The sequence below is a fragment of the Castor canadensis genome, chromosome 1 (assembly GCF_047511655.1).
Source record: "Castor canadensis chromosome 1, mCasCan1.hap1v2, whole genome shotgun sequence".
Lineage (NCBI taxonomy): Eukaryota > Metazoa > Chordata > Mammalia > Rodentia > Castoridae > Castor > Castor canadensis.
The window spans coordinates 155,438,924-155,462,121 of NC_133386.1; the positions used below are offsets into that span (position 1 = coordinate 155,438,924).

The following is a 23,198-nucleotide window of genomic DNA, read 5'->3' on the forward strand; positions in this document are numbered from 1 at the left end:
TTGGCCAGTCTAAGCAGCCTGCCCTTCACATTCCTGAAGAGTTGGCCTGTCCAGACAGGAAATAGAATAGTGTGCAGGAAGCCCCCGTTTCCCTTGCGTTAGAGTACACAGTGCCCCAGGTGGACCTGGTCGAGAAACTGATTAAATCTAGACTTCAGTGTAACACAACCCACTTCCCATTCCAGTTCTGACTTTAATCCCACTGATCTTTCTTTCCCAGCTCCCTGCAACGTGGACTAGATCAATAATTCTTCAGACTGGCCCCAGTTTGGGGATAACATGACTCTGATGTGCAGAAGTCCTGTCTACTTTCCCTAAGTCATCTGCCTGTCTTCCACAGCATATAGTGTCTAATACCTGGGCCTGGGAGACCTTAAAAGCCTGTCAATCCTGTGACAGAAACTCCTCAGGGAAGTTCCCCCAGGAAAAGATGTCAAGGAGGAGCTCAAGCACAGGGTTGAGCTGGAAGGATGCCACCTATGGGGAGAGAATGGGTCCTGTAGTAGCTGGGCGAGTCATCTTCAGCAGAAGTGGGTCTCACAGTGAGACCCTCTGAAAATGACAAATCTGCAGGTGTCAGGCCTGGACAGGCTTCCAATGTGGACAGTGGAATAGTTTTACCGGATTAGCAAACAGTTCTAGAACAGGAAGATGATGGCCTGACTTCCCTCACCTGTGGAACTCAGGATGGAGACCCAGGATACATCACACTATTGATGTGAGTTGGTGACAGGGGTGGCAGATGTGCTTCCGAAGACCTCATTGTTACTGACAGACTGGGGGCAGAGCAGCCTGGAAGGCTAGGACCCTAGTCCTCCTACAAGAAGAGGATGATGACGGATTACCACGTGCATGGATCAGAGAAAGTGTCATGCATGGGTGTTTTGGACATCATGTAGGCTGTCACTTCACACAGCTGAACCTGCTGCTGCTTTTTAATCTGAGACCTAAGAGGAGTCACACTTTTCTCCTTGATCTTGGGGAGCAAGGAGGGTGTGGTCTAGCTACTCTTCATGCCTGGAACCTTCCAGCTTCTTCCTGATTTAAGCACAAGGCTGGGGATGTCCCTTAGAGGGGGTAGAAATCCTAGCTAGGATGAGCTGTCCTTTCTGGAATCCTGTAGGCATTCTTTGTGACCAGCAGGTGGCGCTGATGCCTCATTTTTGCTGGCTTCAGGCTGCCTCCAGCCACTTAGGGTTGGTGAGTTGTAGAAGGTTATTTTGCCTCCCAGAGCTCATTATTAGTGACTATGGCTCCTCCCTGTGGCTTTAGAGAGAACAAAGCTGAGCCCAAGAGCCAGGCCCCCTAAAGCTCTAGGCAAACTCTGAATCAAACTTTTTAGGCCCTCTGCCTCTAAATCAGAAATAGTTTAGCTCTTCGGAGAAGGGAGTCAATGTCTGAGACAGGGAGTTAGCGGGAAGTGGGTGCAGGGAGGGGGCAGCTTGGAACTCAGACCAGCAGTGTGAACTTCCTGGCCCCTTTATCCCTGCTTCTGGAGCAGTCTGGGACAGACTCTCACTGATGGGCTAAAACCCTGTCTGCAGGCCTCACTGCATCAGTAGCCCTAGCTTGTCATCCTGAATACCATCTACCTATCCAGCCATCATTCATTCATTCAGCACCTACTCAGTGACAGTCACAGTGCTGAGTCAGACACAGTCTTTGATCTCAAGAAGCCACAGATTTAGAGATGGTGTGACAGACACATAAACACAGGCAAAAGATAATGCCCATAGTGCAGAGGAAAGAAGGGACCATCTCTTCCCAGAGAAATCAGTGAAGGCTTCAAGGAGTACTGATGGCCTGGCTTTTATGAATTTCAACAGAGATGAGGCCTGGACAGTTCAGGCAAATAGAATAACATAAGCGACGGCTAGGAGGTGGGAAGCTCAATATTGCTCAGGGGGCTGGGGAGGCAGCCAGGAAGTGAGTGCAGGTGCAGGTGGTCCTGGCAAGAGAACTGTCAGGCTGAAAAGGCAGTAAAGGCTTGAAATGGCTGGCTAAGAAGTCTAGCCTTGACCCAGAAGGTGATGGGGAACTACTGAAGGTATTTCATGTGGAAAAGAATGATCACAACCCTTCTAAGCCCACTCTGGTGGCCACGAGGCAGGTGGACTGCAGGGGGTGAAGTGGTGACAAGAACAGTAGGTAATAGGCGTTGCCATGGCCTCTGTAGTCCCAGTCTGAGCTGGGAGGAGCACCATGTAGACAATAAGACCAAGTAGAGAAACACATCACTGAGGGGAAAAGTAAAAGCACTTTCTCTTAATGTTTGCTTGGTTGGTTTTCTCACCACATGACTGATTCAGCAGCAATCATAACAGCTAACATTTATTAAGCGCTTATTATAGACCAAGCACTTTAGCATTTTACATGTGTGTTCATTTGCTCCGGCAACAAGTCTGTGAGACAGGGACTATTAGCACTGATGAGACAATTGAGACACAAAGAGGTTAAGTTACTTGACCACAGTCATACAGCTATAGCCAGGATTTGAACCTAAGGCAGTTGGCCAGCGAGCTCACCCATCAATCATGACCTTCATGTCTATGATGTCCTTGTCCCTCTTCCTGGGTACCTCAGCCTTCTAGTAGATCCCTAGGAAAGAGGCAGGGCCCAGGGCTCTGAAGCCTGGTGGAGGCCCAAAGGCTGAGATGGCCAGACAGGCTTGTAGTGTAGAGCCACCTAGGCAGAGGAGAAAGGTCCCCCTGAGGTAGGAGAAAGAGAAGCCAGCTCCAGGCCTCTTTCCTGGCCTCCCTGCTAGGGCATGTGAGGTGGCAGCTGCTGACCCTATCCTCCCGTTCCTCCAGCACATTGACTGTTTTCCCAGCAAGAACAGTCCAGATTTCAAGTCATGGAAGGGAGGCTTTATTGACAATGGGGAAGCAGAATTCTGGGCAAGGACACACAGAACTGCTCCAAGTGTCCAGGCTCAGGTTAAGCCCAGGACCTCTTCACCTCATGGACCTCACTCACCCCCACCATCCTGAACTTTCCAACACCTTTTCCAGCAACAGAAAGATACCCAGCCTCACCCCACCCTCTGGACAAAGTGAGTCACAGCTGTCAGTGGGGTGTCAGGGGCAGACTTTGCCTTAGGCTCATCATGTGAGGTGGGCCCAAGACCCTTCCCTTCAGTCTCTCTGCTTGGCATGTCAATGTTTGCCCAGTCCACCCCAGCCTCTCAGGTTGGGGACAGAAAGGGAGCAGCAGCCCTGGACTATGGAGTCCTGTCTACAGAAGACTGGTATTGAGGTGAAGGGCAGGGGTGCCTGAGCAGGGATCACTGAAGCCTCTTCGTGACCCCATCCCCCTCTGTGGCTTGAGCCTGTCCCGTGGAGGGGAGCCCTGGCAGTCTCGTCCTGTCCCTGCCTGTGGAGGCCCCACAACTCCAGTTCTACAGCTGGAAGGTGCTCTCTCACTGACTGCCCTCCCTGGTCAGCCCAGTCTACTCCTTAGTCTGTTATTTTTTTCAGGAACAGGTATTTCTTGGGGCCACAGAAACAGAGCAACAGACCCTCAACCTGGGGATTGTCTCTCCCCAGCCACCTGCCTGCTTGTGGCAGGCCAGTCATAGGGGCCAGAATGGACTGGTTGGAGAGCCAGTTTTAGGGCCCAGCACCTTCCACAGCCTCACCAGCCTTGGGCAGGGAGAGAGGGGTAAGCCAGTCCTGAGCTGGGCTGGGAGGAGCAGGGACAAAAATAACCCAGTACAGACTCCTGCTGAGGCCAGAAATAGCGTAGTGACAAGTACCTTGTAACACCCTGGGCACGTAGCGGCAGGGAGGCTGAGCAGAGGAGGGTCCAGCATCACACCAGGTCCTCACTTGGCTAAGGGACCCATACCACGTCCACTCTACGTACCACACCACACTGCCTTTGTGCACACATGCATGTGTGGAGGCCCAAGGGACCATGACTCAGGACAGTGAATCCGGAGAGATGCTAAACTTCGGCTTGGCCTTAGCCACCGCCACACTGCGCTTGCGCAGGGGCCCACGGGCTGAGGCGAGGGTCAGGGCGTCCAGTAGGCTGCGGTCCTCATCAAGTTGGCGGGCTGTGCACAGTGGCGTGGGCACTTTAACAGTGTTGCCAAATTTGGAGTAGTCCACCGAATAGCGGCCGTCCTCCTCTGCCACAATGGGGACAAAGCGCTGGCCCCATAGGATTTCGTCTGCTAGGTAGGAGGTGCGGGCCTGGGTGGTGATGCCTGTGGTTTCTACCACACCTTCCAGGATGACGATGATCTCAAGGTCCTGGTGGTGGTGTAGGTCGCTAGGTGCCAGGTCATAGAGAGGGCTGTTGGAGTCAATGACGTGGTAAATGATGAGTGGAGCGACCAGGAAGATGCTGTTCCCACCCACACCGTTCTCCATGGGGATGTCCACCTGGTGGAGGGGCACCACCTCGCCCTCGGGGCTGGTGGTCTTACGCACCACCTGCATGTGGATGGTGGCACTTATGATCATGCTCTTGCGGAGGTCACCCACGCGCAGCATGAAGCAGAGGCGGCCATGGCGCAGGCTGATAACCGCATGCTTGCTGAAGATGAGGGTCTCGGCCCGCCGGTGCGCCTGGGCAGTCTTCATGAAGATGCAGCCCAGCATGATGGCGTTGATCATGAGCCCCACGATGTTCTGGACAATGAGGATCAGGATGGCCAGGGGGCACTCCTCCGTCACCATGCGCCCGCCAAAACCAATGGTTACCTGGACCTCGATGGAGAAAAGGAACGCGGATGAAAAGGAGTGGATGCTGGTGATGCAGGGGACAGTGGTGCCTTCACCGGGAGCCAGGTCACCGTGGGCGAAGGCGATGAGCCACCAGACCATGGCGAAGAGCAGCCAGCTGCACAGGAAGGACATGGTGAAGATGAGCAGCGTGTGCGGCCACTTAAGGTCCACCAGAGTGGTGAACACGTCCTGCAGGAAGCGGCCTTGCTCCCGGATGTTCTTGTGGGCCACGTTGCAGTTGCCTTTCTTGGACACAAAGCGGGCCCTCCGCTCCCGGGCTCGGTACCTGGGCTCCGCAGGATCCTCTGCTAGCCGTGTCAGCACATACTCCTCAGGGATGATGCCTTTGCGGGACAGCATGGCTCTGGTAACCCCAGGGAGGGGCTTCCCCCATGAGGGGCACTGCCTTGACCTGGCTTAAGGTCTCACTGTGGGGTACCCTCCCAGGGCAACCTCTCAACCTTGGGGCCACCTCAGCCTGCGCTGGCCTCACTCCTGAGATGCCCCTGCCACAGCTTTCTCAGCTCCACCTGGATCTTGCTTCACTTTACCCCAGCCTCACACTTCAGCCCACCTAGTGAGCACCCCAACCCCGCCTGCTCTCCACTTTCCTGCCCAGCCCTCCTTCACCTGCTGACTATCCCTGGGCCTCAGCCTAAGCCCCAGTCTCCCCTCCCAACCTCCCTTCTCAAGCCCCCTCAGTACTTAACACCTCCAGATCTTACCGACTAAGCAGACCTCATACACCGCCCCCTACTATTCTCCCGCCTCCCCCATTTCTGTCCCCTATTCCTTCCAAGCTCCAGCTTCGTGTCCTGACCACCCCCAGTCTCTCCTCCAGGTGTGCCCTATTTCCTACCCTACCCCTCCCCTAGCGCCCCCGCCGCTCTCCGGATCCTTTTCCAGCTCTCGTCCTCTCTGTCTCCTTGGGATCCTGCGCCCTCCAAGTCACCATCCAACCTGACTCCTCTCCAGATCCCCTCGCACCCCGCCGACCAGGTGGGGCTCGCTCCGAGTCGTGGCCTCCCGGGCTGCCCCGCCACACGCCCGCCGGCGCCGCGGCCCCCGCCCGCCGCTCGTCCCTGCCCCGCCCGCTCGTCGCCGCCGCACCTGCTCCTGCTCCTCAAGCCGCAGCCGTCGCCTCCCCGCCCCCTCCCGCCGCCCGGGTGCTCGCTGCTGAACGGCTTCCCGTCTGTCGGTCCGTCTGGGGTCGGTGGATACCGACCTGGGTCAGGTAGGGGTAGCAGATGAGGGCGGGGGGCGCCCGAGGAGCGGAGACCCGGCCTCGCGCCGCCAGGGGGAGCCCGACCTGTTCTTGAGTGCGAGAGGGGGCGGGCACAGGCGCAAGCCCCGCCCCTCGCGGCCCCCCCATTCCCCCACCCCGCCTTCTTTCTCCAGGCTCAGTCTGCCCAATCCCCGTGGACCGAAAGAGGTCCCTTGTGCCCACACTATGAAATTGGGGCGCAGGAAAAGAGCCGTGACCCATCCTCTATTCTGTCGCTCTGGCTTCCCATCCTCATTTGGGTCCTAGCTGCCTCCTACACAGCGCTCGGTTCCCTGGGAAAGGAGTCACTGAGAGGTGGCACCAATAATCCTCCCTCTGGGTAAGATCAGGTGGCCCCAGGACTTCTCAACCCACTGTTTCTTCCCTTTGGGGAATACTATTAATCTTTTCTTAGACTGGGATCCTTTTGAGAATCTGATGAAAGCTCAGAATCTCTATTAAAAAAAAAGTACTGTGATAGGTGTGGGAGCAGTTTTAACACCTACTACCTAGGATCTAGATGCTGCAGCCCAGAAACCCACGCCCTGCTCTAGGCTCCATTTTCTCCGTCGTGTTAGGGCCAAGGCATTTTAGAGTGAATTTAGGCTACTGGCACTTGCTTTAAGCCCCTCACACCTGTAGCCCGTTTCTCCCACCTTAGGGGAGCCTGAGTGGCTGTTTTAGGGCTAGCTGGACACTGGATTGCTCTGTGGGTTTTGGGACACTAATGGCCATTTGTTAGAGTGGGGGCTTGAGGCAGGGGCTGTGATGATAGGGGAAGTGGGGATTTGAGCCACAGTTGGGCACTTTGATATTTTTTCTTTCTCTTTCTTTTCTTTTTTTCTCCCCAGCAGTACTGGAGGTTAAACTCAGAGCCACACCCTACCACTTAAGCCATGCCTCCAGCTTTGTGTGTGTGTGTGTGTGTGTGTGTGTGTGTGTGTTGAGTATTTTTGAGACAGCAGCTTTTTGTCCAGGCTGGCCTTGAACTGTGATCCTCCTGATCTCTGCTTCCAGGGTAGCTAGGATTACAGGCATCAGCCATTGGTGCCCAGATGAACTTTTATATTGAGTTTTCCTTTCTCTCCCATACTCACTGTAGTCTGGGTGAACCCTGCTATAAAGAATGTGACCTTGGGCTTTATTAACAGAGAAGGGGAAAGCTCAATGAGCACAATAGGAAGATCAAGGAGAGTGTTACATGGGAAACCTCTGAAGCAACTGCATCTTTTTAGCCACCAGAAAAGGAACCTTGGAGCTGGGTGTGCTAGCACATGCCTGTAATCTCAGCTACTCAGGAGGCAGAGGCAGAAGGATTTCAAGTTCAATGCCAGCCTCTAAAAAGTTAGAGAGACCCCTATCTCAGAAACAAAATACAAGAGGGCTGGTGGTTTGGCTCAGAGGGTTGATTCCTATCATGCATGGGGCCCTGGGTTCAATCCTCAGTACTGGAAAAAAAAAAAAAAGAGGAATCTTGGCGAGCCCAGGAGGGAGAGACACCTCCCCAGAAGTCCCTGGTGTTGAAGGAGGATGGACAAGTAGTTTTGTCTAGTCCAAAGGGTAGAACTGAGAAACCAAGTGGAGCACAGGAGGCTTCAACGTGACAGATTTAAGAGTCAGTTCTAGTAAGAGTCACCAGAGATGGCCCATGTCTGTGGGGAGTGCAATACAAAGCTGTTTTACCACCAGGGGTGTCTTGGAGGGGTTGGGCTGGGATGACCTTGGGCATCCTCACAAGACTCCCCCTTCCTGCTACTTCCTTCAATCACCTAGGCTATGGTGGGCTTGAGGGGTGTGGGGTCCTCTTCCCCTTCCTCAACTCTGCTCCTGGAGGCCCACTATGGAGGGAGCTGCTAGAGTCCCAGAGGCATCTCAGAGCTGGAAAGTCAAGTCTCTGCCCCCAATATGGCTCTAGGGCTTAGCTAGCCTCTGCTCTACCCTGACAGGAGTTATGTCTCCTATACACAGGGCTCAGCCTCCTATTCTGCTCCATTCCATGCTGCCTCATACTCATTTTCCCCAAACACTGCACTTGTTAGGTTTCTGTCTTGCAAAAAACCTTTTCCACTTTTCCTTTGGCCATAGGCATTTGAGGCCAAATGCTTTGTCCTGGCATTTGAGGCTCTCTGCCCTCCTGCTGCTCTGACCACCGCACTTCTAATACACTTCATCATAATTCCTTAGTTCCTGCTGCCTGCCCCCTGCCCTTCTCTTTTACCCTCTGCCTGTCCTATTTCTACCCACCCACGCCCAACTCAAATTCTGCCTTTCCCAGGCAGACTGCCAGGCCTTGCAAGCTCTGCCTTTCTGAGCAACTCTGGCTCCCAGCACTTTCAGAAGGGATCATGCTGGGCTCCCTTCAGTGGCTGGTGGGTTTTCCTCTCCTGCAGTCAAGAGGGCTGCTGCCCTAAGACTCCTAGATCTGTACCCCAGGGCCAGTAAGCCAATACTGCAGGCAGTATGCAAATGATCTAAAGTAATATACAAATGAGCACTTGCCATTTCTTGGCTGAGTGTAGGTGTGCACTCCTATTGCCTGATACAGATGGAGTCAGGACAAGCTATTGTTTGGTCTGCTGGTGTCTGGACCCTGGCATCTTCCAGTTACCACTTGGCTGGCTTGTGGTACAAGCACTGTTCAAGGACCACCCTTCTCCCACTTCTGAATGTCCCTGCTTGGGAAACAGAGATGGGAACAGGGGATCCAGGCTAGTTACTGTATTCCAGCCCTCCAACCAGTGACTGGGTTTGGGGTGGGTGGGAATATGACCAAAGTTGATCCACTGAGATTTGTTTCCAAGACTTTTGCTGGAACTATTGAGAAAGAGAATTTCCTTTAATTCTTGGCTTCCCTGGAGCAAGATGTAAACTGAGCTGCCAGTCACCATCTGTCATCAACAGGGGAGAGGAAAATGGAACCCAGAAATGGAGACATATCCTTGGAGCTACCTATGTTGAATATCTCCTGGTCTTTTCAGTTACATACTGTAATAAATTCAAGTTTTGCTTTAAGCCACTTTGAGTTGGGAGTTCTGTCATTTGCAATTGGAAACAGTGCTGATCCAGGGTATAAGACCCCACAATTTTAATCCAAGAATGAAAGTGAGAAGGAGACCAAACTAGATAGAGATCTGTTATCTTATCTGATGGGGTCACTGCAGATACACTATTACCCTTGCTGTGGACTGAATTGTCTCCCCCAAATTCATAGGTTGAAACCCTAGCACCCAGTGTAGCCATATTTGGAGCTAGGGCCTAAGTAGGTAATTAAGATTCTACGAAGTCAGGGGAGTGGCCCTATACCAATATGACTGGTGTTCTTATAAGGAATGAGAAACAGGACAGAGAGAGAGGAAAGAAGTGGAGGGGGGCGGAGGACAGGAGAGCTAAAAGACCGGATGCATATAGACAGAAGAAAGGCTACATGAGGACACAGCAAGAAGATGGCTACAAGCCATGAAGAGAAGCCTCAGGAGAAACCAAAGCTGCCAACACCTTGATCTTGAACTTCAGCCCCCAGAAATGTGTGAAATAGATTTCTGTTAAAGCCACCCAGTCTATGGCACTTTGTTTGGGCAGTCCCAGAAGACCAACACAGCTCTCACTTCACAGACCAGAAACGTGCTTTTGCCCCTGCTCACACAGCATCTTCACATCTGCACAGAGTCAGAGACAGACTGGCTCCTGGCATCTGCAGTGTAGCACAGCCCCTGCCCGCCAGAGTCAGGGCCTCCAGTAGGAAATAATCAATCTCTTTATTTACAAGTGATTTACAGTTAGAAAACCCAGGCAAGGCTGGGGAAAGGGTGAGGGTATAGGATGGCACTTTGGCTCTGGTTAGGTCACTTGTCTGCACGGACAAAGGAGGCGAAGATGCTGTCCTTTTGGCTGAGCAGCTTCTCTGGTTTGTCGAATTCCAGGATGGTGCCACGCTTCAGGACAATCACCAGGTCTGCACTCAGGATGGTGTGCACACGATGCTGGGCAGGCAGGGGTAGGTCAGGGGGGTAGGTGTGGAAGGGGCCAGGCAGCTGAGGGCTCCCTCCTGTAGCTTAGAGGAGGAGGTACGTGCCCTATTGCTGTAGTGTTGTCAACCTTGAGGGAAAGGCTCTAATCCAAGCCCCAACTAACACCACCCTTCTCCCTCTCACCAAGTTTCAGTTCTTCTCCTATCTCCAGGCTTTAAGATGCAGAGACCCCCCTCCCCCCCATAAAAAAACCTCCCACCCCCTACTTCCTATGGAGAAGCCTAGCTCACAGGCCTTGGGACGGGGTAGGCCTTGGAACCTGGAGAAAGAGAGGGCAGTTCTGAAGGAAGTGTAGATGCAGCTCCCACAATGCCCCAAATCCTGCCTTGGCTCCCTGCCAGCCCTCCAGACTCCTTGTCCTGAACTGCTCCAGGGTCCTTTCTTAATTAGAAGAACTGGCCGAGCCTATAGGCTGCCCACCAGTGACAGCCCCAGGAGGCCAGCCTTCTCTCTGGGAGACCCCATACCCCATCAGTGGGCCCCTTACCGCGATGGTGACCACAGTGCGGTCTGCAAAGGCTGTCATCACCACCTTCTGGAGAATGTTTTCCTGTCAGGTGGAGGCAGCAGCTGTTGGCTCATCTGCCCATCCAGGGACCCATCCGAGCCCAATCCTAGCTCCATGTCCTCCTTCTATCTGGTTCTAGTCCCTGTAGGACTGAGCAGCTTCCCAGCTGGACTCAGCCTGCTGAGAGCTCTGCGCATGCACACTAAACTGTGAGTGTCTGTGGGTGGGTGGTGGTGGTGGTGTGGGCATGTGGGTGTGAACATTTTCTAAGACTAGATGGAGTAAGAGTCCCTCCACCCCTTGCCATTTCTGCTACATGTGACCCTTGATGTTAAGAGCAACTTGAGCCTCAGGACTGTGAGCAAACTGTTCCTTAACCCCCCATGAAGACCCCCTCCCACAGTCTCCACTACAAGGATACACCCAGGACTAACCGTGGCCATGTCGATGGAAGCAGTGGCTTCATCCATGATGAAGATGCTGGTCTTCCTGACGAAGGCCCGAGCCAGGCAGAACAGCTGCCTCTGGCCCTGGCTGAAATTCTCCCCACCTTCAGTGATGATGGCATCTGAAAGCAGCCCAGGAGGGGAACAGGACTGAGTTAATCCTGCACTGTGACTGCAGTAGAGGGACAGCATGGGGGGCTGTTGGAAAGCGTGTGGACAGGGACAAATGTATGGCTATGTATCAGTGAGCACACATGTGTGCAGCACTGACACACTTGACACAACACAGATACCACACGCACAGACTGCAATGAGCAAGGCACTCCCTGGTAAAAGGGAGAACTAAATGGTCTCTGGAATCTTGCCAGATCCTGGACTTCAAACTTGGGTTCACCTAAGACAGGGGTTAGGCTTCCCTCCCCAGCTTTCCATGGCCTGTTAGTGCCAGGAGTGGTTACCGAGGCCTCCTGGCAATGCCTTCACCACTGGCTTCAGCTGGGCGATCTCCAGGGCCTCCCACAGCGTGCTGTCTGAGCACTTCTTCTCTGGGTCCAGGTTAAATCTGGAGAGGGGCATGGAAAGCACGTAACGAAGGGAGCAGGGTTCTGTCCCCATCCTCAGGGACTCCTAAAAGGGCAGTGGGTGAGACCTGAGTGACTTGGGGACCCGGCTGTGTGGGGAGCACCGAGGTGATGACAGTGGTGGATGATGGCAACTGAGAACTGGGGTGGAGGTTGCACCAGTGCCTACCTAGGCCTAATGGGAGGAAGAGCATGAAGGTGACACCCCTCTGTAGACCCTTGTCCCTCTCCCCCCTCCTCTTTGCTGCAGACTTGGTGGATGTGAGCCAGCCCAGGCTGGGGCAGTCAGGGGGTGCAGGGGCTCACCGGATGGTGCCACTGAAAAGGACAGGATCCTGGAGAATGATGGAGAGGCGTGAGCGCAGAGTGTGCAGCGGCAGTTTGGAGATGTCAATGCCATCAATGACAATGCGTCCTGCATGGAGATTATGGCACGGGTGAGGGAATGGGTTCAGCCTGTGCAGTGATTCCCAATAAAGATGCAGTGACTGTTGGGCCTCCTGTGACATCTGACCAGAGACCAGGATGCGAGGTCTCACCTTCAAACATGTCCACCATGCGGAAGAAGGCGAGAGAGAAGGAAGACTTCCCACTACCCGTGCGGCCGCAAATCCCGATCTGGAAAGAGAGAAGCAGGTGTATTGCTACGGCTCCAGCCTTGAGCGCTGGGGGGGTGGTGTGCTAGTGTAGGAAGTCACAGCATCTCCTTTTGCCCTTGTTTTCTGACCAGTTTCTCTTTGGCTAGGCTGGGCCACAGATTGGGCTCGTGTGCATGAGCATGAACCCAAGAGCAAAGTGAGGCCTGGGCCTTGGTGTGGATCTGGGTATGCCTGGTACATGGCTACAGGGTAGCTGAGATCCCTGGTGTGTCTTCAGGAGGTGGGTGTAGCAAGTGTGGCTGAGTGTGTGTGCAGGGATGTGTCTGTGTGCCTCATCCTAAACTGAGGGCATCTCTGACCATATTGCTTCCTGGCCCTTAGATCCCAACAGAAATGTTAATTTAATGAAGCGACTAATATAGACACAGAGAGTAACATGGGACAAGTGAGGCAAGGAAAGATGGGAAGAGACAGAGGCAGGGACAATAGTACCCCAAGGTAAGACATGCTGAGATAGACAGCCACAGACAATGACAGAGACAGAGAGACAGAAGGAAAGGGACAGAGTTAGAGAGATGGGGCAAGTGAGGAGGGTCATGAGGAGAACTGGGTCAGAGCACTACCCTGGCTCCCTCCCCCAGGAGAAGGACAGCCTTGATTTCTGCCCTAGGCCCCTGCTCTGAAGCTCAGGTGGGGAGAGCCCCCAACCATTTGCAGGGAGAGAGGCCCTGATAATGCCCTTCTAAGCCAGGGGAGTCCAGGATATTAGCCTCTTTGGTGGACAGGTGAGGAGACCGAGCCTGAGGGCAGCAAGAGGAGAAGGGGAGGGGAAGAAAGGTGGGCTGAATCTGCTCCACATGACAGGCCCAGGGCTGGGAGACTGGGGATTCTAAACGGGTTAGAGGCCTGAAGGGGCTATAGAGGGCCACAGGGTGACTCTGTGTTGTTCCACCCTATGTCTTACCTTCTGTCCGGGGGAGATGAGGGCATTGACGTGCTTCAGCACTGGCTTCAGAGAGCTGTCGTAGCGCACACTCAGGTTCTGGATCTGGATCTTCCCTTGGTCTGGCCAGTTCTTGGGGATCAGTGATGGTGCTGGAGGCCGGGCTGGGGGTCAGCCATGAGGCATGGGCCACGGCTAGCATCCAGGAGGACCACCACCCCTGGGCTCCCGTGTAGTCCCCCAGCACAGGCACACCCCTCCTGTGGGCCCTTCCCAAGAGCTCTCACATGCCCCTCACCCAGTAGCCCCTCATAGCTCTCTGCCTCAGTTTTCAGGAGCCCATGGATTCGCTTCACAGCCCCTAGCTGGATCTCCATGTCCGCCAGGTTCCTCACCATCCAGTTGAGGTAGTTGGAGACCTATGTGGAGTAAGCCAGTCACAGACATCCAGTGGTCACCTAGTTCTGCCCTTGGCCACCTGGATGGTTCTTCTTATAGCTGAGGACCAGGGGCCCCTAGATGACTTTTGCTGCCCAGTGGCTTCCTGTTCAGAGTGGCTTCCCTGGAGGCTTGGGAAAGGTGACAATGACTGTAGCTCCTTACTCACCATCTCTCTGTGGCCTGGGCCCTGGGTCCTGACAGTCAGCTTTCCTGCCTAGGTGGAGGCTGTCCCATGTCTCAATTGAGGAAGGAGGTCTGGGATTCCTGAGAGCTGGTGTTTGACCTGCCCTGACCCGGGCCTGTTATTACTCACCATTAGGGCATAAGTGAGGCCAAGGCCCACCAGGCCAGCAGAGATCTCCCTGTGCAGGGAATTGGAGATGGAGGTGGCGGCTGCAATGAGTACCACACATGCGCCGATGTACTCCTGTGGAGGGAGGGAAAGCAGCTGGCTGGCGTCCTCAGATTCTGGTGCCACAGGTACCCCATCCCACCTCACTGTTGGGTGGAAGGGGAGAGCAGCTCAGCCAGCCTCGACCCTGGCCCACACTTACATGTACCAGACACACAGGAGGCTGGTGAAAGTTGGGGCCCAGGAGCTAATGTGTGCCCCAAGTTTATGCTCCCACTGAGTAGGGTGCCTCACATACAATGTGTATATGTGACCCACTGCAGACACACATTCACCATTGCTGTTATTATATCTCTGCACCCTGCACAGTCATGCCTACAGCTCTTCTTGCTCCTGGCATACCCCTCAGATACACAAGCCCCCAGGCAGAGATACTGGGGAAGGGGTGCAGGTTAGGTGATGGGAGGATGACCGGGGAGGGACGGTAGGAAGGTTCCATGTCCCCATGATCTGCTATCCACTCTGTTCTTTTCTCCCAACCCCTGGTCTTCATTTGGCCCTTGCTCTGACTCCACATTCCTAGCAGAACCCCTGTCCTGGGCCCCAGGGTAGGGATGGGCTGGCACTTGCCATGCGGACTTCCAGCCATCTGTTGGCAGCCGTGAGAAAGAGGGAGGCAATGTTGCTGGAGTCAGTATATTCAAGAAGCTTCTGCTGGAACCGGGCCTCGTACCTGGAGGGAGGATGAGCAGATTTTGAGGGAACAATGTTAGTCCACGTAGCTCCTATGACTCTCTCTACCTATAGAGGGACCAGCTGTGCCTCACCAGCCCCCAGGTATGCCATCTCTGTTGCCCTATGTGTGACTGGCCTTGATGGAAAGTCCTCCTAGCTCCTTCTTACTTAGTCTAACCTGTCCAGTCCCACCTCCTTCATACCCTTGTTTCCACCCCAAGACCCGTTCCTCTTCTCAGGTCTTCCCATTACAGTAAAGAGCACTACCATTCACCTAGCTTCTTAGGCCAGAAACCCAGGAGCCATCTGGACTCACATCCAATCGTACAAGCCCTCTTATGTCTACCTCCCAAATCATCCTTGCCTCTGTCCACACCTCTCCTGCTTCCTGCTTACTGGATCACTGCATTTGCTCTCTAACAGTTGTCCTGATACCAGCCCACAAGCCACTCACCACCCAACAGCCAGCATCATCCTTCTAAATCCTAAACTGTGACTTGCTTAGAATATCAATGGCCTCACATTGCTTTTAGGATAAAGCACCACCTCCTTGCCAGGAGCCTGTGTGAGCCAGCTCCTGCCAACCTCATCTCCTACCTACAAACTCCCTTGTTTACTGTGCTGCAGCCCAGCCTTTTCAAAGTTTTATGTCAATATCAAGTTCTTCCCCACCCCAGGGCCTTTGCTCATGCTCTTCCCACTGCCTGAAATGCTTTCTCCCCTGCACTTCACAAGTCTGCCTTCTCAACTTTCAGGCCTTACCTTAATTGCAATCTCCTCTGAGAGACCTTTCTTGGTCACTCCCTTATCAAAAGTAGGTCCTCCCCATCCCCTGCCCATAGTTCTCTGCCTCTTTAGCCTGTTAGCTACATAGTGTTTGCTTATACATTCCCTTCTCTAGCTGTTTATGATCCATCTCACTCATCCTTGAGGATGGGAGCATGTCTGATTTGTACCCAGCATTTGTTGAAAAAATGAGTGGATGTTCCTCTGGTCCTCTCGGGTCTCTCTGTGCAAGGAGTTCTGGGGGTTTCTTTCCCACCCTGGTTCCCTCATCATGTTTTCCCTGCCTCATTGTGAATGGACCTGCCACCGCTCTCCTGGAGAAGGTGCAAGAGCATTTGTTTGATGATGAATGAGAAGGTAAAAAAAAAAGCCATCTCAGTACCACTGGTCTGGTAAAAGACCAACCTCAAGGACTCAGAGGGACCCAAGATGAATCTTTTGGGGACTTGGTTTTCACTCCTGAAGTTGTTTATTCGGCTTGGATTATTTCTGGGTGCAGGGCATGTGTATGGGATAGAAGTGAGTCTCTGAGGTGTGCAATTGCATAGCCAAGTGGTGGATACATGCGTGTAGGTGGTGGTGGTGGGGAGTGTGAAATGTTTGAGTAAGTGCAAGTTGGTGTGCATGAGTGCACATGTGTGTGAGAGAAAGCCAAGGATGACTGTGTGGGGGCCTGAGGGCCTCTGTGTATGACAGGAGAGTCTAGGCTTCTGGTGTGGGTGTGTGGGAGTGTCTGAGGACTGGGAAGACCTATTCTTCCTGAGAAGCACAGCTTTGAGGAGTGCAAACCCAGGTTGGAGTCTGAACATCAGGACTGTGTCAACATGGAGACTCAGTTTCCTCATGAGTATAATGGGGATAGTAACAGTTCTGCATGCCTGGAAGCCTCTGGGCCTGACACAGAGCCTAATGCCAGGAACTGTGGAAATTCTTTTGCAGAATAATCGAGGGTCTCTTGTGGAAGTCCAGAAGGGCAGACCAGCTTGGGTTCCAAGCTCTGCACCAATTGACAGTCTGTGAGACCTTGGACTGGTTACCAGCCTCTCTGGGTCTCGAGCCTACATCTGTAGATAGAAGGTGACTTCTCATACCTATGTCATGCTGTTTTGGGGATTAAATGCAATGATACACACACAACAATTAGCACTTGGCACTCAGGAAGTGTGGAATCAATAAATGCTAGTTAGTTCCCAACAGGGCAGACTGCTGGGCTACACCCAGTGAATTAGACACATATAGAGGTGATTAAAGTCTTTCGTTGAAACTTATAAATCATTCACAGTGTCAGTGCAAGGTGTGGGAGGTCTCGCCAGGCAGTAGTTCCTCTGGCTGACCACAGGTTTGCCCCGAGCCCAGCTGGTGACAGGGTGCTGGAATCTGCTCACAAGAGTTCTGTCCCACTTAGGAATGTCACAGTCTCTCTGCCCCAGCCCCAATCTGAAGGCCTTTGGACACAAACTGTAAAACTTATTGCAGAGGCTGGGCCCAGGAGTATGAAAGAATTGGAAGTGGAAAGACCTGGGGAAATTCAGTCTTGAAGAGGAAGGTGGATGAGAGCCAATTCTAGAACCATGTGCTGGGCTCTGAGGCTGCTGTGTGACAGACAGGCAGGCATGTGAGGGAAAGGGGATGTCCAGTGAGTGGAGCACAGGCCAGGGGAGACTCTGCTCTGTTCTGCTTTGCCCTACTAACACAAGTCCCCTAAGAGGTGTCCTCCTACTGGCTCCCATGCCCAGGAGTGAGTGAAGGCTGCAATGCTGTGCCAGGAGCCTGGTGCCTCTCCCAGGCTGACACTGGACTTTTGTGTTGGGGGGAGGAACAACAAGTGTCTTTGGGTCCTCAGCTGGTCCTTGAGCCCTAGGATTACTACTGGACACAGAGCTTGGTGTCACATGGTTACAGTCATACCCCATGCAGCTATGCCATTCTAAAAATAATTTGTTATCATTGTCCGGGTGAGGCTTAGAGACCAGTGGCCAATTCTCTGTGTCAGGGGTCTCAGTCCTGGCTGACAGGAGGACAGATGCCCCATTAGATCTGACTAAGACTTGGCTGAGGGCAGCAATAGCCTCCTCCAGTCCCCAGGCAGCCTTGGATACTCCTGTCCAGCTCAATTAGGGTGGCGAGAATGAAGCAAAGGTTCTATAGTTTTCTGGCAATTCCTCCAGCCTGGTGAACTCATACTTATGTTTTGAATCTTAACACCTATGTTCCCTCCTCTATGAAGTGTCCCATGACTGCCTCAATTCTAGCTCCCCCCAGCCCATGTCTTTGTTTCTAGCAGAACAGCTGTCACATGGATTTTTCCTATCTTGCTCTAAGTCTGGACTGTAACTGCTCCTAGGGACAGCAGCTCATCAGATGAATCACTTTAGTGCCTGGCATGGGGCTCAGCACATGTGGAGCTCAGAAAATGTTTGTTGGGTGGACCAGTAGGCTCAAGTCTGGGGTTATGTGACTGCTCTGTGCCTCAGTTTCCTTATCTGTGCATAGAGAACCATGATCAGCACCTAAGGTCACAGAGAGGAATGACTGGGCATGGTACTTAGTAGTTTGGCTGCATGAGGTTCTCAACAGCAGAGGGCCTTAGGGCTGGTCCCTGGGATCTAAGGGGTTTTCTAGCATTGACACTTGGAGACTTGGCCCAGCCTTATTTCTTTCATGTTCTTCCACAGTTCACAGAGGCCCTGGGCTTGTCTGCAGGACTGGAATTTTATAGGGGAGCCTACATAGCCTGTCCCCACTGGTGGATATCACCTCAGCCTTGGGGCTTGGGGAAAGGTTAGAGAGGAGTATCCTGGGACTTTCATAGTGGGATCCTTTGAATTGAATCTCATGACCTGTGACCTTTCCCCCTCCACTCCTACCTGGAGCGAGAGATAAGGGTACAGGGATCTAGGCTCATACCTGAAGGCCCGGATGGTGGTGAGGCCTTCCACAGTTTCAGCAAAGTGAGACAGCAGTGGGAGCTGGGTGGTATCATCCAGCTGCTGCAGGTCCCTGTGCCCAGGGGCAGAACAGAATGTGAGGAGAACCAGTCAAGACTCAGCCTGGTGCAGGCAGACAGTTTCACTTCTCTAGGCCCCAGAGTCTCACCTGCAGAGTCTGCAGAGAGGGAGGACCAGGGGGCCTCCCCGCCATACTGTCGTGAGCACTGAATAAGATCGTTTATATAAAATGCTTATACTTAGTCTGCTAGGCCCAGTTCTGGTTATCCTGGGAATCAACTACATCACACCTGGGTCTGTCTGTGCTCCTATTGTACAGCCTGGTGCTGAGGTAAGGTACGGCAGGTTGGTTCCATTTCACAGGCTAGCTGGCCAAAGGACCAGAAGGCCAGACTCAAAGTTCTCAATCCCTCCTTTTCCAAGAACCACAATAGGCTTTGCATAACAGGCCAGTGCTTAAAGAGCTCTGGGGAAGGGGAGGTCAGGTTTCCATGGCAATAGAGAGACCTTCCACTCCCCATAGCTGCACCTTGACAGCATATGGGTGCTGGGACAAAGGAAGCAGCTTTCATAGACACACCATTTCTAGGGCCAGAGCGGGAACCAAAGGAACAGGGAGAACTTTTCTTCTTTGGCAGAAGAAATTAACTTTGTAGAACAGCTTGTACAACAACAGAGTGTTGTCCAACACTCTGAAGTACAAAGTACAGTATGGTGTTTGAAAAGTCACTGTAATTTTGTTAGTATCAATGCACTGTGTTCCTGTTGGATGCCAGGAATTCTGGATCATTTGAGCAAAAAGCCATTTATACAAATGTTGATCCTTTAGGTCAGGTGATTGTAGCCAGAATGTATCTAAATTTAATTATCATTACTGCTGATCAGTATTTTGATTTTCATTTCTAAACAACCATGTACTCTTAGGAAAGACACTTAACCTTTCTGACCACAATCTGCAGTAAGAAATGCATTTTATATCACAAATCAGCACACACACCCCAAGGTGACCCAAACAGGTTTCCTGAGGCAAAGCTTGCTGTTACTATATGAATACAGTCTGATAGTTTCTGTTCTAGTTCATTATTTTAAAATGCATGTTGTGAGTCATATTTTAAAATGCATGTTGTGAGTCATGATATTGATTTCCTGACCCACTGACTGGTGTAACTGGCAATCTGAGATAGCAGTCTAGAGGGTCATAAAGGATTTCCCACTAATTCTTTGAATCTGAGTTTAACAGAATCACTCCCAAGAATTTCCTAGAAAATTTTCTTTTTTAAAAAAGAGTACATATGTTATGATTTTATTAATGAAAGTTCCTCAAAGAGGCAAAAATTAGTCTATGGTGTTATAATTCTGTATAGTTTCTCAGAGGCCTGGCAAAGGTAGAGGGCAAAAAAAGCCCTTCTGGGACTCAGGTGATGTGCGGCATTTGTTAGCTGAGTGTTGGTAGCCTGGGTTTGTTTGTTCTGGGAACATTCATTTTGTTGTACTCATTTGATTTCTACAGTTTTTGTACATAACTTTAATTTAAAATTTTATCAAAATGTTTAGTAATATTTAGAGGGGTTCTGCCATTTGCTAGCCTAAGATAACTGCCTTAGGCTGAGAGCAATATCAAAATCTCAATGTGTATTCAATCCCCCTTTTATACATACATAATAGGTTTCTACATTTTTGTTTATCAATCAAGTATTAATTAAACCTACTTACTAAGCTAATGGGAAATATTTAAGTAAAAGATATATTCCAATTTCATTATATTTACACTCTTTGGGTGACAAGGTTAGAGACAAATTAATTAGCAAATTGAGTTTGAAATTAAAAGCTAAACTACCTCTCTTTCTAGAGAAGAGTCTTAGAAAATTTTGAGTAGGGAAGAGGTATGCATGGTTTCGAGGCTCATGAGGGCAAATATGACCAATGAAAGTGGCAGGGAGAGACTCCATCAAGCCTAGGCTTGCAGCCATGCCCTAGACCCCTGTGCTGAGATGTGTGATTCAGTAACACAGCTCATATCAGATGCTGTCTAGTTTTACACATTAGAAACCAGTCTGACTCCTGCATCAGTTGGATTCCTCATGGGAAGCATTTTGACAACCTCAGTGAAGTGCACGTGCATACACCTGCCCTCACAATTCCATTCCTGACCATGTCTCCCAAGGAAAATAACTCAGATATTAACTGCAGAGTATGTGTGTTGACAGATAGTTATGTTGGAGTAGTGTGTTGTGGCTATTTCCTTCAGATTTATTTCTATTTTCCTTTTTAGGGAACACGACTCTACTACTTTTATGATTCTAGCAAGTGTACCAAATTGCCCACTGCAAAGTATTTCCTGCCCCTGCCCCACCCCTTAAGCTGGCAAATGTTGCTGTCACCTGGATGCCACCCGGAAGTACTTCTGGATGAAGTAGCAGACAATGGCCAGGGGTAAGAGGGCCACGAGGAACACAGGTGTGACATAGGAGATGACGGCCAAGGCTGAGACACAGAGCAGGGTGGAGCGGCTCAGGCACTCCAGCGTGGACGGGATATGCTAAGGGAAGTGAGGGGAGACAGCCAGGTGTGTTGGATATTAGATTGCATTCAGAGTGTTACCTGCCCTATGTTTTGCTCTCTCACTTTGTTATAGGCACATAGCTTAACTGTCCTAACTACCTGGGGAGCTGCCTGAGGGCATAAATCATGGCTGTGTTTTGCTACCATTTAGTAGGATGGTAAATAAAGAAGTCAGACTGAATCCAGGTGAATATTCTCAACATAATCAGCCACTTTGGTTCAGAATATGCTGGAACCTTCCTAGAACGAGTCACTGGGGTGTTGGATGGAAGCCAAAGAGATCTGGTTTCTCTTGGTCTTATGAAGGTCTCCTAGGGAGTTCTGGGCCCCAAGGCAATAATGAAATAAGATCAGGAACAATGGGCTTCAACTACAGGGCTTTGATCACCTGATCTAAGGAGCCCAGTATCAAAGAGGAAAAGTTAGGGGCGGGGTGGCCTTTCTCTGGACCAGGGCAAATGTGGCTCAGTCCCCTGTACCTGGTCAATGGTGTTGCAGTCGGATGAAAATCTGTTCAGAATGCTTCCGAGGGGCGTGGTCTCAAAGAACCTAAGAAGCAAACAGAACAGTTACTCACTCATGTATTGATCTGCATTCTGCTTATTGAATGAAAGTGCTATTTATTTCATTAAAGTGTCTCTACAGTCATCTGTGGGTCTGGCTTCCTGGGACCAGTTGCTTTTGCAACTCTGCAGACATCTGGCCTGTGTCCCTGAGAACTTCCATAGTCACCCAAAGGGGTGCTGGTGTCCAGTTAACCTCCTCTCTGACTTGTAGGCCCATTTGTGACTACTGTCACCCTTCTCAGCTGCTACTTGGCTTGGCTCACTCAGCAGCTGTCCCCCTGGGACACAGAGTCTTCTCTAGGGGGACAACATGCCAGGGGAACCTGGCCCTGGGGACAGCTGGCTGATCCTACAAGGCCATTCTGACTGTCAGCACTCTAGCTGTGACCTGGAATCAGGCCAGCCCCAATCAGAATTTCTGAACCACAGATCTGGAGCAAATAGAGAGTAAGTCAAGGTGGAGGCCATATTCATGGGCCACAGAGAGCTACTGAAGCTGAAAAGTAAAAAGTGTCATCAGTTGGTGAGGTCTGGCCTCTATAAGGGGCCAGGTAACCTGTTTGCCTGTTATGTTTTCAAACTGAGTTGGCAGTGACAACATCAAATCTCTTTCACACCAGGTGGCCTTCAGGGTTCTTTTCCATCCTGCTTCTTATCCATCCAGCTGCTTTAGAACAGCTGTGCCCACTCCCAGTGTCAGAGCCTATAGGTCGACTGAGGGAGAGAAGCGGAGAGAGGACACAATGGAACTTGTGGATGTAGATGGGCAGATGGCACCACCCAGGGAAAGGAGCTAACCTTTACCTAGCGCGTGCAGTCTTTCAACAAAGGCTGTTGTGACAATTAGATGAAGTAACTATGTAAAATGCCTGGTATGTGATGGCAGAGGACACTCCTACTCACACTCTCCTTGCATGTCACTCCCATGAACTTGTGACAAAGGTCATCTGTGACCATTTTATAGATCGAAGACTGAGGCTTAGAGCACAGTGACTAGCCATAGCATGGCCGGGCTGGTGAAGGGATACCTCATTGGGGCTAGAATGATGCGGTTCAGCAGGCTGCGGTGTAGCCTCTTGGCCACCTTGAGCCCTGTCCACTCCACAGTGACAGAGGTGATGAGGCACAGAACAATGCCCAGGCTACAGAGCACGGTGAACACCAAGGCATAGACGGTCTGGTCCAGGGTACACTCCTGGGTGAGCAGAGAATGAGAGGATTCTGGAGATGTATGTAGGCATGGCCCTCTCCCCCACCCTGGCCCCTGCCATGGGGCTGTGGCCATACCTGGCTGAGGGAGCAGTTCCTGGCTGCAGGGCTTAGGGTCAGGGCACTGTCAGTCCACTTGGCCAGCCAGTAGTCGATGGCCACCAAGACCATGTGCTTAAGCAACTGGGAGAAGACGAGCAGTGACAGGAGCAGGATGCCAGCAGAGGACAGGTACTTGGCACAAGCTCGCCATGGGATCTTGGCTCTCTGGTGCAGCACCGATGACAGGTTGTCCTCTTCCTCACTCTCGGCTGCATCCTCTGCAAGTCATAAGAACCAATGCTTTGGCTTCTTATGTCATATCCCTCTGAGGGTGAACCAGAGGGTATCTATACCCACTTATAAATGGGAAAACTGAGGCACACAGAGGGACTCAATCAAGCCAAGAACCCCAGATCTTAGTCTCCCTGTGGCTGATAATTGCACTCCCAGTTCTA

At 51.8% G+C, this 23,198-nt stretch overlaps 2 protein-coding genes across 6 annotated transcripts in view; both read right to left on the bottom strand.

The window, feature by feature from the left end:
* Positions 1 to 2,845: 2,845 nt before the first annotated feature.
* Positions 2,846 to 6,059, bottom strand: Kcnj11 (potassium inwardly rectifying channel subfamily J member 11). Its single transcript, XM_020177334.2, has one exon. The coding sequence runs from the start codon at positions 5,091 to 5,093 to the stop codon at positions 3,921 to 3,923; it is 1,173 nt and encodes a 390-aa protein (XP_020032923.1). The 5' UTR covers positions 5,094 to 6,059; the 3' UTR covers positions 2,846 to 3,920.
* A 3,678-nt stretch (positions 6,060 to 9,737) lies between these two features.
* Positions 9,738 to 23,198, bottom strand: part of Abcc8 (ATP binding cassette subfamily C member 8) — a 73,593-nt gene continuing 60,132 nt past the window's right edge. For 4 of the 5 annotated variants that reach the window (XM_020177331.2, XM_074042530.1, XM_020177330.2 and 1 more), the window contains exons 25-39: positions 22,780 to 23,021; positions 22,521 to 22,687; positions 21,406 to 21,475; positions 20,746 to 20,903; positions 18,324 to 18,416; positions 14,526 to 14,628; positions 13,857 to 13,970; positions 13,401 to 13,521; positions 13,124 to 13,254; positions 12,100 to 12,178; positions 11,867 to 11,975; positions 11,438 to 11,541; positions 10,968 to 11,101; positions 10,513 to 10,575; positions 9,738 to 9,977 (exon numbers count right to left, since the gene is read on the bottom strand). In XM_020177331.2, the coding sequence (XP_020032920.1) occupies positions 9,840 to 9,977; positions 10,513 to 10,575; positions 10,968 to 11,101; positions 11,438 to 11,541; positions 11,867 to 11,975; positions 12,100 to 12,178; positions 13,124 to 13,254; positions 13,401 to 13,521; positions 13,857 to 13,970; positions 14,526 to 14,628; positions 18,324 to 18,416; positions 20,746 to 20,903; positions 21,406 to 21,475; positions 22,521 to 22,687; positions 22,780 to 23,021 (1,826 nt within the window). In that variant the 3' untranslated portion in view covers positions 9,738 to 9,839. Of the gene's footprint in view, positions 9,978 to 10,512; positions 10,576 to 10,967; positions 11,102 to 11,437; positions 11,542 to 11,866; positions 11,976 to 12,099; positions 12,179 to 13,123; positions 13,267 to 13,400; positions 13,522 to 13,856; positions 13,971 to 14,525; positions 14,629 to 18,323; positions 18,417 to 20,745; positions 20,904 to 21,405; positions 21,476 to 22,520; positions 22,688 to 22,779; positions 23,022 to 23,198 lie in introns of all 5 variants that reach the window. The other variant, XM_074042520.1, reaches the window with a different exon arrangement.